The sequence below is a fragment of the Dromiciops gliroides genome, chromosome 3, assembly GCF_019393635.1.
Source record: "Dromiciops gliroides isolate mDroGli1 chromosome 3, mDroGli1.pri, whole genome shotgun sequence".
NCBI classification, from domain to species: domain Eukaryota; kingdom Metazoa; phylum Chordata; class Mammalia; order Microbiotheria; family Microbiotheriidae; genus Dromiciops; species Dromiciops gliroides.
In genome coordinates, this window is record NC_057863.1 from 264756508 (window position 1) to 264774831 (window position 18324).

Below are 18324 nucleotides of genomic sequence, written 5' to 3' on the forward strand. Positions count from 1 at the left end.
TTTTTAGTAAGGCAATTGGGGTTAAGTGACTTGCCCAGGGTCACACAGCTAGTAAGTGTTAAGTGTCTGAGGCCGGATTTGAACTCAGGTACTCCTGAATCCAGGGCCGGTGCTCTATCCACTGCGCCATCTAGCTGCCCCGGTTTGTGAATCTTGAACAAGGTGAAAGCCTAGCCACGAGGAAGGAGGTGGTATGTCCTGGCCCTACTTCTCAGGATTCAGGATTCTGTCAGCTGTTGTTTTAATCTTTCTCCTCCCCTTCTCAGATAGGCATGAAAAGTCCATTTACATTTTTTTACTTCCCTTTCCCCTTTTCTCACTTTTACTAAACCCTCTACAGTGTATCTTCCTACTTCATCACCCAGCTGAAACTGTTTTCTCCAAAGGTACCCAGGATCTTTTTTTATTTTATTTTACTTTATTTTATTTATTTTTTGGCGGGGCAATGAGGGTTAAGTGACTTTCTCAGGATCACACAGCTAGTAAGTGTCAAGTGTCTGAGGTCAGATTTGAACTCGGGTCCTCCTGAATTCAGGACCAGTGCTTTATCCACTGCGCCACTTAGCTGACCCCAGGAGCTTTTAAAAAATTTTATTTTATTTTTCAGAGCAATGAGGGTTAAGTGACTTGCCCAGGGTCACACAGTTAGTAAGTGTCAAGTGTCTGAGGTCAGATTTGAACTCAAGTACTCCTGAATCCAGGGCTGCTGCTTTATCTACACAAAGGATCTTTTAATTGCTTTACCTGCTATTTCATGGTCCTCACCTCTTGTTTCATTCATTGTATTCATATCTTCAACCTCTATTACAGTGCCTGGCATATAGTAAGTGATTAGCACTTGTTGACTGTTCCTTCTAGACACTCTTTTCTGAGTTTTCATGGCACTGCTATCTTGGCTCTGCTCCTATTGCTTGTCTGCCTTCTCTTCCTCATTCTCTTTTGTTGGGTCATCAGTTCCAACACCCCCCACGCAATCTTGACTGTACCCCAAGGCTGAGTGCTGGATTCTCCCTTTTTTCTTGTGATAACCTCATATAGTCACATGTGAGTTTAATGATCATTTCTGTGCTGATAATTTCTAGAGCTATGTCTTCACCCCTGTTTTCCCTCTTATAATTAAATTCCATATCGTCAACTGCCTTTGAACATTTAAAACTTAATGTCCTAGAGACATCTAAAATTTAACATGTCTCAGATCCAAAACAGAACTCATTATCTGTTTCCTCTCCTATACCAAATGTATTAAGAGCATTACCATCCTTCCAGTCTTTCAGATTTATAACCTCAGTATTATCCTTAACTTCTTACTCTTCCTCACCCTGTATATCCAATTAGCTGACAAATCTTCTTGTTTCTACTTCTTCAATATCTCTTACATCTGTCCCCTTAACTTCCTTCATACAGCTACCAGGTCCTCATCATCTCCCACCTGGACTATTATTACAATGACCTCCTAATTAGTTTTCCTGCCCCAAGTATTTTCCATTTCTAATACATCCTTCAAACAACTGGCAAATAATTTCCTGAAGCAGAGATTTGATCATGTCACTTCCCTACTCATTAAACGCCATTAATTCCCTGTTAATTTGAGGGTCAAATATAAATTAATTTCTCTGTTATTTAAAGCCTATTATGACCTGGTGCCCTCCTGTCTTTTCAACCTTGTTGCAAGTTACTCCTTTCCATGCACACTATTGGTAAAAGTATTGTTCTTGCAATTTTTTTTTACACTTGGTACTCTGCCTTTACAGTGGCTTTTATCCATACCTGTATGCATTTATTTCCATCTCTATAAATCCCTAGTTTCCTTCAAGGCTCAGTTTAAGTTCTGTATTCAACATAGAGCCTTTTATGATAGTTCCAGCTGCTTGTCCCTTTTCCTCAAAATCATCTATTTTCTATACACCTGTATTTATACATTTGTTTTTTTTCTTGGCTAAATTATAAGCTTAACTTTAGGGTAGGACCCTCTTTTATAGGCTGGGACATAATACAATACTTTGTTGTTGTTCAGTCGTATCTGGCTCTTTGTTACCCCATTTGGGATATTCTTGGGAGAGATATTAAAGTACTTTGCCATTTCCTTCTCCAGCTCATTTGACAAGTGAAGAAACTGAGACAGAGTTAAGTGACTTGCTCATTAGTCCCACATCTAGTAAGTGTCTGAAGCCATATTTGAACTCATGAAAATGAGTCTTCTTGATTCCAGACCCAGCACTCTATCCATTGTGCCACCCAGCTGCTTAGTGATTGCTCATTGATTGGTCATTTTTCTCCTCAGGGTACCTGTTCCTTTCATATTTAAGACTCCTTCCATTTGTGATGTAATTTGGAGTAGATTTACCCCTAGAGTTATTTGTGTCCATGAGAAGGTTCAGCATGTCACTTCTCTGGGGCTTTTGTTTGATCATTTCATAACATGAGGGGTTGGATTAAGTTTTGCTTAAGGTCCCTTTTAGCTCCAAAATTCTGTGATTACATTAATGTTATGAAAAGGGTATTTGGATATATTTAATAATTATTGGCTATTGGCCTCTCAGTAATACCAAACATAGTCTCACAGTGCAAGAAGACATTTCAAGAGGTCATCAAATCCAGCCCCTTTCCTTCAGGCTTTTAAAAGTTTACATATAATTGTTTTTCTGTCATTTTGAGAATTAGTGCTGTCACATGATTGTAAGCTTAGTGTTTGAGGTATTTGGGAGAGAAATTAGAGGATTGAGAACCAAAGAATATAAAATAACATTGTCCATTATCTTTTCTATAAACATTCATGACAAGGGTGTTTCTGGGTCTGTTCCTAAAAGTTATAATGTAGTATCTGGGGGAAAAAAATCTCTTTTTCTATCTCAGGTTGTTCATAAATTTCCTCTTTAGTATAGACTGGAGATGTCAAAACATCTGATTGTAGACTGAACTAGATTAAAATTTAATTGGGGGGGCAGCTAGGTGGCGCAGTGGATAGAGCACCGGCCCTGGAGTCAGGAGTACCTGAGTTCAAATCCGGCCTCAGACACTTAACACTTACTAGCTGTGTGACCTTGGGCAAGTCACTTAACCCCAATTGCCTCACTAAAAAAAAAAAAAAAAATTTAATTGGGAAATGTTTAAGAAAGTAAATAAAAATACAATGCAAGATATATAATGTCAATTTGTGGTTTTCTTTTGTCTTTTTTTTTTTTTTTTGGTGAGGCAGTTGGGGTTAAGTGACTTGCCCAGGGTCACACAGCTAGTAAGTGTTAAGTGTCTGAGGCTGGATTTGAACTCAGGTACTCCTGAATCCAGGGCTGGTGCTCTGTCCACTGTGCCATCTAGCTGCTCCCAATTTGTGGTTTTCTAAGCCAATACCATACTGGCAAGTTTGATATCACCAGTATAGATTAATATAATTAAAATCTGTGCATCTAGGTGGTGCATTGGATAGAGTGCCACAGCTGGATTCAGGGAGACTAATATTTGAGTTCAAATGTGGCCTCAGACATTTTATTAGCTTTGTGATCCTGGGCAAGTCACTTAACCTATTTGCCTCAGTTTCCTCATCTGCCAGATGAACTGGGGTAGGAAATGACAAACTACAGCAGTATCTTTGCCAGAAAAAAACCCAACCCAACCCAAATGATGTCATGAAGAGTTGGACACGATTGAAACAGCTGAACAAAAACAATTAAAGCCTTGTATACATTTTCAATTTTTTCTTAAATCTAGGAGGTCTCTATGGTATACTGCCTCATAATAACTTCTGATAATTATTTATAATTTTTTTTTTTTGCGGGGCAATGGGGGTTAAGTGACTTGCCCAGGGTCACACAGCCAGTAAGTGTCAAGCGTCCGAGGCCGGATTTGAACTCAGGTACTCCTGAATCCAGGGCCAGTGCTTTATCTACTATGCCACCTAGCTGCCCCTTCTTTTATAATATTTTAGATTAGCCAGGGTATTCTTAAGAAAAATCCGGGAGATAGTGAATCTCAGGAAATAGTTTTCTGTGATTTTAATGAGGGATTCAGGAAAAGTACTCATTAAAAGAATACTCATTGGGGGCAGCTAGTTGGCACAGTGTGGATAGAGCACTGGCCCTGGATTCAGGAGGACCTGAGTTCAAATCTAGCCTCGGACATTTGACACTTACTGGCTGTGTGACCCTGGGCAAATCACTTAACCCTCATTGCCCAGCAAAAAAAAAAAAAAGAGTACTCATTTTAAAAAGTGCTTTTTATTATAACTGACTGATTTTGTCATTAAAACAACTAAGACAAATTCTAAATTGTAATTTGTGGTTTCTTGAGGGTAATTTGCATGACTTACAATAATTATGCTATTCATTGAAGGCTTTATGAGATTACTAGCTTAATACAAAATGTTAAACTTTTTTTTCTTTAAAAATAAAATTGAAGTAAATGAAAAAACTGCCACTTATGATTCTGATTTTTTTTTTTATTTTGCAGGATGATCAGTTCTTTATTGGTGGTATATTGAGAATTGGTTATAAGATAGAAAATGTAAGTGTTAAACATTATATCATTTACCTTCCTCTTTTCTTATTATAGTAGTACTATTCTCTCCACGGACCGTGGTTTATTAAAAACATCACTCTCCCCATTTCAGAAAGGTGTAATTGAATGAGAAAACAAATCTTTGAATAGGCTCATTCACCTTCAGTAGTATGATACTGTTTTCAACAATGCTTTTTCCATCAAGCAAAGTATATGTATGCTGTCAAGTTTGTCTTTTCAGTAACATTAAGCAGATAAAAATGGGATAGCTAGTAGTTTTTATTTGACATAAACTGACAATTACAATCGATTTTTTTATGACTAGTAAGTCAGCATGTAACAAAATGTACAAGCAGCTAAGAAATCTTTAATTCTGGCAAATGATGAAATAAAAAGTCAAATAAGTAAAAATCTTTGTTGAGTATACTTACAGGAGTTGGCTTATTCCTTCCCCCCAAAATCCTTACATTCTTTGCTGATAATACTTTCAGATACTTAAAAGGCCCTCCTCTCCTATTGCTAGAGAAGCATCAGTTTCTTTTGGTTTATACTCTCTAGGTTCTCGGCATCCTTTTGCCTTCAGATATTCAGGTCCATCTTAGAAGTGATGGGTGTTTGAACTTGATTCCTTTCTTCTCAGATATTGAGGGCAGTGGGCAGTACTGGACCCTAAGCCAAGAGGGCCTGATATTCCATCACTGTGGACAACTAACTTAACCTTTTGGTACTTTAGTTTCTTCATCTATAAAATGGGGATAATGACTGTAGTATTTACCCTATAGGACTGTGGTAAGGTTCAAATGATATAAAGTGCTTTTTGAGACTTTAAAGCCACAGTATCCATGTGTTGCTACCTTAGTGAAAGTAATTGCACCCCTCCTTTCCTAATTCCTTCACCTGGTTTACTCAACTTGAATTTATTATAGTCTTACCTGATATCCAACTCTGAACTTTCCCAACTTGGTTATCAGGAATAACTCAAAACACATCGCCTCTGAGGAGTTACTTTGTTGAGTCTCTAACTCATTTGATCTTTCTGCATTTATTTAGAGAGTAAAGACCAAAACAAAACATCCACAGTTCCTTTGTATAACAATGCCATGGTAATGACAATTAACCTTTTAATTTAATTGATGCCTTTTGTTTTTTATAACCCAGTGATTTTCTAATATAACCCTCTTCCTCTCCAAAGCCCTTAAAGAGGGCTTTCTAATAAGAAACACAGTTAAACAAAAACTAGCATCACAGCACCCTCATCTGTCAGAATATATAATATTCAGTATCCATAATGTCATTTTCTGCTTTCTCTTCCTTCTTCCTCAGGGAAAGAAGTATATTTCATCATTTCTCCTCTGAAATCAGTGTTAATCGAATTGTCCTTCAGTATTTCTAATGATGATATTGTAGTCATTGTATCTATTTTTTCCCTTATTTTGTTTTCTTTATCTCAGTTCACGAAAGCCTTCTTTTGTCAGCCCTCATATGCATAATTTGTTATGGCATTGCAATATTAGATTGCATTCATATACTATAAATTTTCATTTTCTGTTTGATGGGTATTCACCTTTTCCAATTTCTTTCCAGTTTTTGCCATGTACTAAAAAGCTAACATTTATATAGCTTTTAAGGCTTGCAGAATACTTAACTATCTTGGTTGAACCTCAAAACAACCCAATGTTGTTACCATAAGTATAATTGCCCCTATTTTTTTTAGTTTAAATCAGCTTAATTCCAAATCAAGATATAATATTTTTTAAAAAATTGACATGGCCATGGAGCAGCTAGGTGGCGTAGTGGATAGAGCACTGGCCATGGAGTCAGGAGGACCTGGGTTCAAATTTGGCCTCAGACACTTACTGGCTGTGTGACCCTGGGCAAGTCACTTAACCCCAATTGCCTCCCCCCCCCCCCAAATTGACATGGCAAATTTTAAATTTTATAATACACGCTGTGTGACCCTGGGCAAGTCACTTAACCCTCATTGCCTTGCAAAAACAAAAACCAAAAACAAGAACAAATACTTAATGGATTAACTGATTCATCAAATGTTGGAGATCTTTATTTTTAAAATTTCCTTATATTTGTAACAGAAAATCTTGGCAATTGAAGAGGCTTTCAACTGGGTGAAATATACAGGGGAATTCAGAGTTCTGCGTAAATTGGAGAGGGCTGAAAATTGTTGGCCTATGCTAAGTATTTTCTTTACTGAATGTAAGTATGCATATTTCAAACAGTTACTCTTTTGGTTTGTTAAAATAGTGTTTGGAGCAGAATGTTTATGTCTATATTTTAATTCTTCAGTATTCATTCTTTATTCATACCTCAAATTTTTGGTGATTTGTGAGTGACTGTGACTGCAGTTTTTATTTTTAGTTGATATCTTCCTGTTTTATTCTGCACTTCCTTTTAAAATTTTTTCTGGGTACACAATTTTTTCTAAATGCCAAATGAGTTTCATAAACTATCTTATATGTGATAAATGATTAAAAACCAGAAACTGACATTGACACATCTTATTGCACACAGGAAAAAAAGGAATGCCAACAGAAAACAAGTCAGAGTAACTTTCACAAGCTAAAAAAGATTTCTATGCAGAACTTGGTATTTTTATATATGACACAACTGCTTTCTATATCACTCATGTCTAGAGATGTGATGGAGCCAACTCTAACTGGCTTATGAGAATCAGTTGTTAAATTTTCAGTGAGCATTCATACCTCAGAAATTGGCAAATGCAACAAATCAGGGCTTCATTTATCAATTTGTTGATCATCTAGACTTAGGAAAATAATGGAGGAAATGTAAATAATGCTGATTAAACTTAAAAGTATGTGGTACAATTACCCCATTGCTCCCCCCCCCCCCCACTAGCCCCATGAGGTGGTTGTTAAATATTTACTATTCTATATAAAATTGTGTCTTTTACCATTGTTTTGTAACCCTATTAATAGAATATAATCCACCCACACTATAATGTTGGAAAATTCCATGGTAATATTGTTTGTTCAATTACCCATTTATGATAATATTCCTATGGAATTAACTGCTCCTCCAGCATTGTCCTGGACTAGTCCTGGCTCATTCCAATCTGAAGACTTTGGATTGGAACTTAATGAGACTAAATGTTTCTTAATGAAATTGAATATTAAATAACATGTAACAGAAATAAGTGTCTTCAGTGCTAGCATGGAAAGAGTATTTAGCAAAGATACATTATTAGTTTAGTTGATCACAGCTCCCATTACCTCTGCATTTGTCATAATGGTGATTAGAAGGGCATGTTTACTAGCATGGCAGTAGGAAATTCATCAAGCTTGAGGAATTCCAACCTTGAACAAGGTGGGCTTTGACTAATGGGAAGCTACTTCAATACTTTAAGCATTTATTAGACTCCTGAACCAATTTAGCCTCAAGGATGATTTTATTCCTTTTTCAGGGAAAATTAGCCTATGGGGAAAAGACCTTCTAGTCTTTTTAGGTCATTTATAATGAATTTATAACTGATCAGTAGAACCCCTTGTCTTGGGTTCTAACTTGATTAGTTGTAGATATTGCTTCTACCATATCCCATCCCTCGGTAGTGTTGCAAAAATTTCTAAGTCTGATGAAGGGAAGAAACAGCAAAGTCTCCAAGTTGTAGAAAATAGGTTTATTGTGAGAGGGTACCTGTCTCACAATAAAGCTAGTCTCAGGTCTAGGATCCAAAGACCCCAAGTAGTGTCACTTGGCTACTTTTATACCCCAGCAGGGCTGTAAAGTATTTATACCCTACTATTTTTAGACAAACTCCTCCCACAATTGCACATCACCCAAGTGATAGATGTACAAAGTCCATCATCCAACTTACTGACCCTTTGCAGTTGGATTTGTCCAAATCATGGGAGCCATCATCCAGCTTGCTAACTCTTGGATAATATGTTTTGATGGCACCATGAGGACTCATTCATTTCTATCAGCTGACTTCTAAGCTGTGATTGGTCTTTTCTAGTTCAGGAGTTACTATTTTTGGTATATGATCTTTAAGCTGATTGATAGATACCTAAACACAATTGGATGATGGTGAATTGAGATTGAGATGATGGATTCTGAGTTATCCAAAATCAGATTTCAATATGACATGTATATTAGTTCGACCAATATCTATCTTACTCTGTTATTATCTGCATAAGCTACTAAAGAATACCTCAACATGTTGAATCACAATTTGTAGTCTAAATACTGATTAAATCACTTAAATCTAAAGGGTGGGGAAAAATCTTACAGTGGAAAGGTTGTAAAAATTTTCTAGGGGATGTTCCACCACTTAAATGACCTAGTTATTTACCAATATTGACTAATCCCATCTTCAAAGATGGATAAAAGAAGCTTGATGTAGGTAGTAGTGGAGAAGGGGGAAAAATGTCCCTGAAGGAACCAAGATCAGAAGTACCAGGCTGGGGCAGCTAGGTGGCGCAGTGGATAGAGCACCGGCCCTGGAGTCAGGAGTACCTGAGTCCAAATCTGGCCTCAGACACTTAACACTTACTAGCTGGGTGACCCTGGGCAAGTCACTTAACCCCAATTGCCTCACTAAAAAAAAAAAAAAGTAGTACCAGCCTTTGCTTCTCCCCTCTAGAAGAACTTTATCCTGAATCTTAACAGTCAGGTCTGTGGTAAGGTTGATGTTGGGCAAAGCACTGTGGATTATCCTTTGTAAATTGGAGATGAAGATCAGGAGCAGCATCTGGAATATCAAAGGCATAGTGCAAATGATGATACTTGTGGCACAGTCATTGATCCTCATCATGGTGTCCCCTCCCAACAATTCTACTTCTTGGTTTCCATGACTTCTCTAGGAAGGTGTCTGAACCTTCCTTGGAAGAAAGAGACCTGCAAATTGAAAGAACCTAAGCCAATTTATTAAGGTACAGAGAGTCCTTTTAGAAGGTAGGGAGCTTGAGATCCAAGTGACCCTCCACAGGAGAGGGAATAAGGAAGGGCTGGAGGGTCCACCAAAGTCTGTCCTCATTAGGTCAGTTTTCCTGAAAGCTGGATTCCCATCCTTGGGAGCCATGTTGATGAAGTTGTTGTCGCAAAAGTCTAATCCAGCATTCAACAATTTCAGCTGGGCCTGAAATCAGGCCTAAGTTCAAATCCAGACTCAGACTCACTTATTAGCTATGTGACCCTGGACAGTCGCTTAACCTCTATTTGCCTCAATTTTTTCAGTTGAAAAGTAGGGATACATGATAGCACCTACCTCTTAGAGTTGTCCTGAGAATAAAATCAGATACTATTTGAAAAGCATTTGGTATAGTGCCTGGCACATAGTAGATGCTCTATCAATGCTAACTATTATTACCTAAGAAGGAGAAAGGGGAGTCCTTATCAGGGACCTAACTCAGTTAAATGATTTTGTAAAGGTGAGTGTTGTGTGAAGTGCCCAAGGTGATGGAATTCTGTGGGGGAGGAGCTTTGCATCGGCCCCATTAAACCACATCTTCTCTGATCACTTTTCTAGTGACTTCTCAGGTTGTTGTTTATACTTCTACAACATTCATGTCTATTGATAATGAAAGTTGGCCTGATAAATGACTGCTATCTTGTGAAAGAGATTTGCCCAAGGATAATAATAGGATAAGCCCAAGACACTCTTACTATTAGGTCGGGTTCCCAATTCTCATCCTCACTCCTACTCACATTCTCTTTCATTATACTGTGTTTCTCTGACCTCAGTGGATGCCTGCAGAGACTTTATTTTTGTTTTCCATATGGTAGCAATCTAGCTTTTTCTATAGCTGAAACAGATGGTTTTATACTCCATATCAAATTCCTTAAAGGTCCAATCAGCCAGGGCAGCTAGGTGGTGCAGCGGATAAAGCACTGGCTCTGGATTCAGGAGGACCTGAGTTCAAATCCAGTCTCAGACACTTGACACTTGCTAGCTGTGTGACCCTGGGCAAGTCACTTAACCCTCATTGCCCCACAAAAAAAAAAAAAAGACCCAATCAGCCAGAAGCCTCTTCCTATCTCATTGTGTGTAGCAGTGGGATACCCAGTTTCTGAATCAGATCACTCAATCACCCAAGACTCCTCTATTGCCCTTTTTCGGCTTCAACCACAAGGTCATTCCAAGCCTGTTGTGCACCAAGTGTTCTGGGATGGGTGTAATTTATCTTAGGCTAGGCCAGAGGTTCAGGCTTAGTATTGGAACTAAATCAAATATATTGTGTATCACACCTAACAAAAGGAAGTTTAAAATAACATGAAAAGGATATTCAGTAAAAGTACAGCATTGGTTTATTTAGAGTAGTTCCTCTCATCTCTCAATTTTGTAATGATGAAGCCCCCAGTCAGAAGTGTATTTTAATATTGCCTTGGGAAGATCATCAAGCTCAAGGAACCCCAAATATTCCTCAGCTGGATTTTTATGCTTTACATGACTGTGAAGCTATGTAATGGTTTGAGTCTTAGTCACTTAGATCAATTTAATCTTGAGAATGGTTTCATTGCCTTTTTAAGGAAAAAATTAGCCCACGTGACAAGGACTCAGCAGTTTTCTTAGGCCAGGCATTTGAATTCATAGCTGTGATATGGGGTCTATGGCCAAGTGTCCCAACCAGATTAGTAATAGTAGCTTGCTCTTTGCACAGTTGTGGGTACCTTTACGTTTTTATGGAACTAGTTAATGATATTAGGTGGAATTCTGTCTGTATCATGAAGTACTTTCCATTATAGGTAGATATCTTCCAAATATTAGCTTCATTTTTGTTGTATTTTCAGTTTGGAATGATGGGTGAGGACATGTTTTTAATTTTAAGAATAAACAGTGACCAGGGATTTTCTGTTTTCACTGGGGACCAAGAAAAGTTCATTATACTTATGGTGGTGTTATGCCAAATGAAGAAAACAAACTGAAGACTGGGCTTTTGGTTGGGGTTGTTAACTAGCCCCTTTTATCTAACTGATAATTTCTATATCTTATTTTTCTTTTGTTTTGTTTGTTTTTGGGTTTTTGGGGGTTTTTTTTTTGTTTGGTTGGTTTTTTTTTTTGCAGGGCAGTGAGGGCTAAGTGACTTGCATAGGGTCACAAAGCTAGTAAGTGTCAAGTGTCTGAGGCTGGATTTGATCTTAGGTCCTCCTGAATCCAAGGCCAGTGCTTTATCCACTGCACTACCTAGGTGCCCCCTTGTTATTAAATTTTTATCAAAATTTGTTATTAATATCTGCTTTTAAAGTTTCATTTCATAGGAGAAATTTGGTATAAAGCTTTTTCAATTTATCGTGATATTGTTGTTTTATGCTTTGGAGAGTAATTTCATACTATTTAATTTACTGTGTGAATTCAAACTGAAAATAAAAATGTTTGGATATTACTAAAATGCAGACTCATTTTTTCCCCCAGTTTGATTTAGGTAATTAGATTTCCTTTGTTAAAAAGGAAAAGATTATACTACTTTCTACCAACAAGGAAAACGATTTTGTTGTCTCTTCACAATTCTTTTTTTCAGTTGATTTTTTACAAATTTTTTTTAAATCTCTAAATAGACAAGTACCATATAACCAAAGTTGTACTGGAAGACTGCAATTTAGTTGAAGAATTTGAATATCAGAACTGTGCTGCTTGTATAAAGGTAAGAATGCTATTTACTTCTTGGTGTATTTTAAGTTTTTCTTGATAGACTGTATGGCACCCAGATGGACTTCTCAGTCAAGCAGTAAGCATTTGTTAAGTTCTCGCTATTCGAGGTGCTGTGCCAGGGGATACAAAGACAAACCATCTCTCTGCCCTTGAGGAGCTTACATTCTATTGATGAAAAAAAGAAGCTTATATAAAAGTCTATATAATATAGATACAAGATAACCTTTGTGTATTTTAAAATTCTAAATGTGGGTTCTAATCTGTCCCCCCAGTTTTGAGGGGAAACTGGCTAAAATCACTGATAAATGAGTTTAGGTTTTTTTAAGGGTTTATGAAAAGATATAAGATAATAAAGAGAAAGATCGAGAACAGATTTCTTATAGCATGGAAATCCTTGCCTTCCTAAGCCTCCCACTTGAAGCCCTGCCACCAAGCCGATGTCTCCAACCAAAAGAGGCAGAAGTCCCCCTCCAGCAACAACTTCCTCCTTCATGTTCTTCTCCCTGAAAAGGGAGGTTCTTCAAGCTGATTGGCTAGCATCATTCAAATTCATTGGTTCACTGGACCCAAAGGTGGTCTTGAGTTAAGTTCAAAGTTTTTAGCTTCTGAGAACAATACCCTCTTAAGGGCCAGCCAGATGTGCTTACAATCTAGTTAACTGGAAGTAGGCTAATCAGCAGTCAATCACTCTCACTTAATTCAGTTGGTTTAGATTAATCTCCAGGTGGGCCTTTGAATATCTGTTACCCTTATCTACCACATTTCATTATCTTGACACACCTTGGAGTTAGGAGGAATGTGCCACAACTTCTAGGGTCATGGAAAGCCTTCATGTAGAAGCTGGATTGATCAGAATCTTGAAGGAAACCAGGATTCTAAGAATCAGAGTTGAGAAGGAGGAACAACCAGTACAGAGGAATGGATATAGGACTGATTATTGTGTTTGAAAAACAGTTTGAGGAAGTCCAGTTTTCCTGGACTACCATATGTTTGGAGGGGAATAGTGTATAATAAGTCTAGAAAATGAAGTTTCGGCTAGGTTGTAAAAAGCTTTAAATACCAAGCAGAAAAATTTATATTTTATTCTAGAGGTAGTAGAGGGCCATTGGAATTTATTGAATAAGTTGTTGCTATGTTTAGACTTATATTTCAAAAAAATTCCTTTGGGGGCTCTGTAGAAGATGGATTAGAATGGGGAGAAACTTTAGGCATGGTAGTCAGTTAAAAGACTATTTGCAAAAGTTCAGGCCAGAGGTGATAGGTACCTTAGTATAGGCTGGTGACTGTGGGTGAAAAGAAGGAGATATATGTAAGAAATGCTGGGAGAGGTAGATAGAAGATTTGGCAACTAATTGGGTATGTGGAATTTGTGAGACTAAGAATTCAAGAATAACACTGAAGTTGTGTCCTAGATCAGCCAAATTCACATATAAACTGAGCCTTATATTGACTTATAAAACTATAAATTAATATCACCTATGTTGTATTTTATTTGTTAAATATTTCCCAATTACATTTTAATTTACTTGGGCCACAGGCCCGAGTTTGCCATCTCTGCCTTACACAGAAGTGGGGAAAGTTGGAGTGAGGTAGATCTGAGAGAAAATATAGTGAGTTCTCTTTTGGATATGTTGAGTTTGAGATGCCTATGGAAGGTTCTTTTTGTCTATTGAGACTGGATCTTCCTGTGTCATCAGGTTGTAAGTGCAGTAGCCACTCATGGCCTGATCCTACTATTGATAAGCAGATTAGAAATTTTGACCTGCTCCTTTTCTGACCTTGAAGGGTGCTCATTAGGCATCCTGCTGATGATTCCTCTACTGCTGGGGTACAGAACTAATCAACTGATTGCTGACAATAAGACCTAATCAGTTTTAGCCCTGCTGTAACTCAGAACTCACAAGCTCAAGCAATCTACTATCCTGAATCTCTAAATAGGAATTACAGGTGTGTACTACTTTACCCATCTTGACGTTCCAGTTCTATATATTCATGAGGTGGTTTGTTATTAGGGAATGAAATTCAGGAGAGAGACTAGGACTGTATATATAGATCAGTCATCTGCATTGAGATGATAATTAAACCCATGGGAGCCAATGAAGTCATTAAGTGAAATAGTATAGAGAAAGACCCTGGGCAAGTCTCTTAAGCCTCATTGCTCCGAAAAAAACAAACAAACAAAACCAACTCTATACAATATACAGTACTTGGTAGGCTACCTGTCAAGACAAACCCAGGGGCTATATGAACGCAAGTACAAAACAATCACAAATAAAAACAGATCAAAACAATTAGAGAAGCATTAATTGCTTATGAGTAGTCTGACCCAATATAATAAAAATGATAATTCTGCCATAGTTTACTTATTCAGTGCCACATCAGTCAAACTACCAAAGAATTATTTTATAGAGGTAGAGAAAAAAATTACAAAGGTCATCTGGAAGAACAAAAGGTCAAGAATATCAACATAATCAAACAATGAAAAAAACTGAAGGAAGGTAGCCTAGCAGTGCCAGATTTCAAACTATATACTTTATAAAGTGGTAATCATCAAAACAATCTGGTACTGGCCAAGAAATAAGACTGGTGAATTTGGTGGACTAGTTTATCTATACAATATTATAGAAGGAAATGACCTATCAGATTGGCTACCATGACAGAAAAGGAAAATGACAAATGCTGGAAAAAATGGTGGAAAAATAGGTTTACCAACTTCTGTTGGTACAGTTGTAAACTAGTCTAACCTTTCTGGAGAACAATTTGGAACTATACCAAAAGGGTTATAAAACTGCAATGGGGTATCTCTTACTATCTCCTCTTGCAGAGTTTTGTTGGTGATATATAGAAATGCTAATGATATGTGTAGGTTTATTTTATATCCTGCTACTTTGCTAAAATCATTAATTCTTTCAGCTGTCTTTTGGTTGAATCTCTAGGATTTTCCAGATTTATCATAATATTGTCTTTAAAAAGAGATAGTTTTGGGGGGCAGCTAGGTGGCACAGTGGATAAAGCACTGGCCCTGGATTCGGGAGGACCTGAGTTCAAATCTGGCCTCAGACATTTGACACTTACTAGCTTTGTGACCCTGGGCAAGTCACTTAACCCTCATTGCCTTGCCAAAAATAAAAAAAGAGAGAGAGAGATAGTTTTAACACTTCATTTCCCATTCTGATTCCTTCAATTTTTTTTCTTTTATTGCTATGACTAGCATTTCCAGTACGATATTGGATAACGGTGATAATGGGCATTCTTGTTTTAGTCCTTATCTTATTGGGAAGGCTGTTTCAGATAATGCTTCCTGATGGTTTTAAGTAGATGATTCTTATCATTTTAAGGAAAATTCCATTTATACCTGTGTTTTCAAGTGTTCTTAATAGGGATGAGTGTTGTTTTTTGTCAGAAACTTTTTTCTGCATCTATGATACAATCATATGATTTTTGTTACTTTTGTTATTGACATAATCAATTATATTAATAGTTTTCCTTACTAAGTTATCCCTGCATTCATGATATAAATCCCACTTGATCACAATGTATAATCTTTGTGATATATTGTTGTAGTCTCCTAGTTAGTATTTTATTTAGGATTTCTTTATCCATATTTATGGATGTATGCATGTATGCATGTATGCATGTATGCATGTATTTGCGAGGCAATTGGGTTAAGTGACTTGCCCAGGGTCACACAGCTAGTAAGTGTTAAGTGTCTGAGGACGGACTCAGGTCCTCCTGAATCCAGGGCTGGTGTTCTATCCACTGCGCCACCTAGCTGCCCCCTTTATCCATATTTATTAGCAAAATTAATATATGATTTTCTTTCTCTGTTTTTGCTCTTCCTATTTTAGGTATTAGCACCATACTTGTTTTATAAAAGGAGTTTGGTAGGACTCCTTCTTTGCCTGTTATTCCAAATTATTTAATATTGGAATTGGTTGATCTGTACATGTTTGGTAGAATTCACTTGTAAATCCATCTGGTCCTAATGCTTTTTTCTTAGGAAGCTCATTTATGACCTGTTCAATTTCTTTTTCTGAAATATAGATTTATTTAGTTATTCTATTCCTTCTTCTGTTAATCTAATCAGTTTATATATTTTGAAGTATTCTTTCATTTCACTTAAATTGTTAATTAATTGGCATATAATTGGGCAAAATAATTCAAAATAATTACTTTGATTTCTTCATTAATTGTATATTCACCCTTTTCATTTTTTATACTAGTGATTTGGTTTTTTCTCTTTTTATCATATTAACTAATAGTTGATTGATTTTATTGTTTTTTTTTCCATAAAAGCAACTCTTCGTTTTATTGATTAATTGAATGGATTTTCTTAAATTAAATTTTATTAATCTCAACTTTAATTTTTAGTATTTCCAATTTGGTGTTTAATTGGGGATTTTAAATCTGTTCTGTTTCTAGTTTTTTTTTTTAATTGCATAACCAATTCATTGATTTGTTGTTAATTTTGTTGATCTAATAAGCATTTAGAGAGATACATCTTTCTCTGGTTACTGCCTTTTCTGCATCCCTTAGATTTTGGTATGTTGTCTCATTATTATTATTCTCTTTAGTAAAATTATTGTTTATATGACTTATTCTTTAACCTACTCATTCTTTGAGATTAGGTTATTTAGTCTCCAGTTAATCTGTAACCTGTGTTTCCATGGTCCCTTATTAAATAGGATTTTTATTTCATTATGATCTGAAAAGTATGATGAATAAAATAATTTTGAGAGAAAAGGTTTTTGGGTAAATTATAATTAATTTTGTTAGTCATTACCAGCATATGATTGACAAAAATGGCTCCTTATTTTCTTGTTTCATCAAAGAGAGCACCTGGCTCCTTTTCTAGGTTTATATACCTTTGAACAAGAGGTGTTTCATCAAACAGCAATCAACTCTAATTGGCTGAAGTGGGTTTACTTTAGTGAGCACTGAGAGTGAGATCATGTCACCCTTGGACCCTGAGACTATATACCCATACCACCTCTGGCCTTGGACAATTTAGACGAAAGGGTCTGTTTCCACCCAGTGGAATTCACCTTAGATTCTTTGTAAGGTTGGGTGGGATCCAGATAGAAGAGTTAACTTTCAGAAACTGAGGTCTTGAAATGAAGATTTAAAAAAGAGGGGAACTTAAAATCTCTCCAATTTATAATAATTTCCCTCAAAAGGATGCATTTACTATTTCTGCTTTTCTGCATATAACAGTTTTTGTAAAATTCACGTACCCTTGAGAAAAAGGTATGTTCTTTTCTATTCCTATTCATTTCTCTCTAGATATCTATCTTAGCTAAGATTCTATTTATCTCCTTAATTTCTTCCTTATTTATTTTTTTGACTAGATTTATATAGTTCTGAGAGGTGAAGGTTGAAGTTCTCCACTATTAGAATTTTGCTATTTCCACCTGTAATTCACTTAGCTTTCCTTTTAAAAAACTGGATGCTATAGCATTTGGTGCATATAGGTTCAGTACTGGTATTACTTAATTATCTATGGCACCTTTTAACATAATTTAATTTCCCAGTATATTTCTTTTAATTAAATCTATTTTAGTTTTAACTTCGTCTGAGATCATGATTGCTACCCCTGCTGTTTTTTTTTTTTGCATCAGCTGAAGTATAGTAAATTCTACTCCAGCTCTTTATTTTTACTCTATGTGTATCTATCATTTTTTAAAATTTAATTTAAATTTTTTTTAAGTGAGGCAATTGGGGTTAAGTGACTTGCCCAGGGCCACACAGCTAGTAAGTGTTAAGTGTCTGAGGCCGGATTTGAACTCAGGTACTCCTGACTCCAGGGCCGGTGCTCTATCCACTGCGCCATCTAGCTGCCCCTGTATCTATCATTTTTAAATGTGTTTCTTGTAAACAACATGATGTCAGATTCTGGTTTTTGATCCATTCTTCTATCTCCAATTTAAGGGTGAATTCATCCTATTCACATTCAGAGTTATAATTAATAATTGTATATTTCCCTTGATCCTACTTTTCCTCACTATTTATACTTCTCTCCCTCTCTTTTTACCCTATCCCTCCTCAGACATCCAATTTACTTCTGATCACTGCCTCCCTAATCTGTCCCCCTTCTAAGAGCCCCTCCCTTATCCTATCCCTTGCCCTCTTGTTTCTCTTTAAGTTAACAAGACTTTTATGCCCTTCTAGATGTATGTTATTCCCACTTTAAATCAGTTCTGATGATATTAAGG

At 36.5% G+C, this 18324-nt stretch overlaps 1 protein-coding gene across 5 annotated transcripts in view; it reads left to right on the plus strand.

Moving 5' to 3' along the window:
- The window catches only part of TTC3 (tetratricopeptide repeat domain 3), a 186470-nt gene that overhangs the window by 23982 nt on the left and 144164 nt on the right, over positions 1 to 18324 (plus strand). For all 5 annotated transcript variants that reach the window (XM_043994921.1, XM_043994916.1, XM_043994917.1 and 2 more), the window contains exons 6-8: positions 4444 to 4497; positions 6582 to 6702; positions 12019 to 12104. In XM_043994921.1, the coding sequence (XP_043850856.1) occupies positions 4444 to 4497; positions 6582 to 6702; positions 12019 to 12104 (261 nt within the window). The remainder of the gene's footprint in view (positions 1 to 4443; positions 4498 to 6581; positions 6703 to 12018; positions 12105 to 18324) is intronic.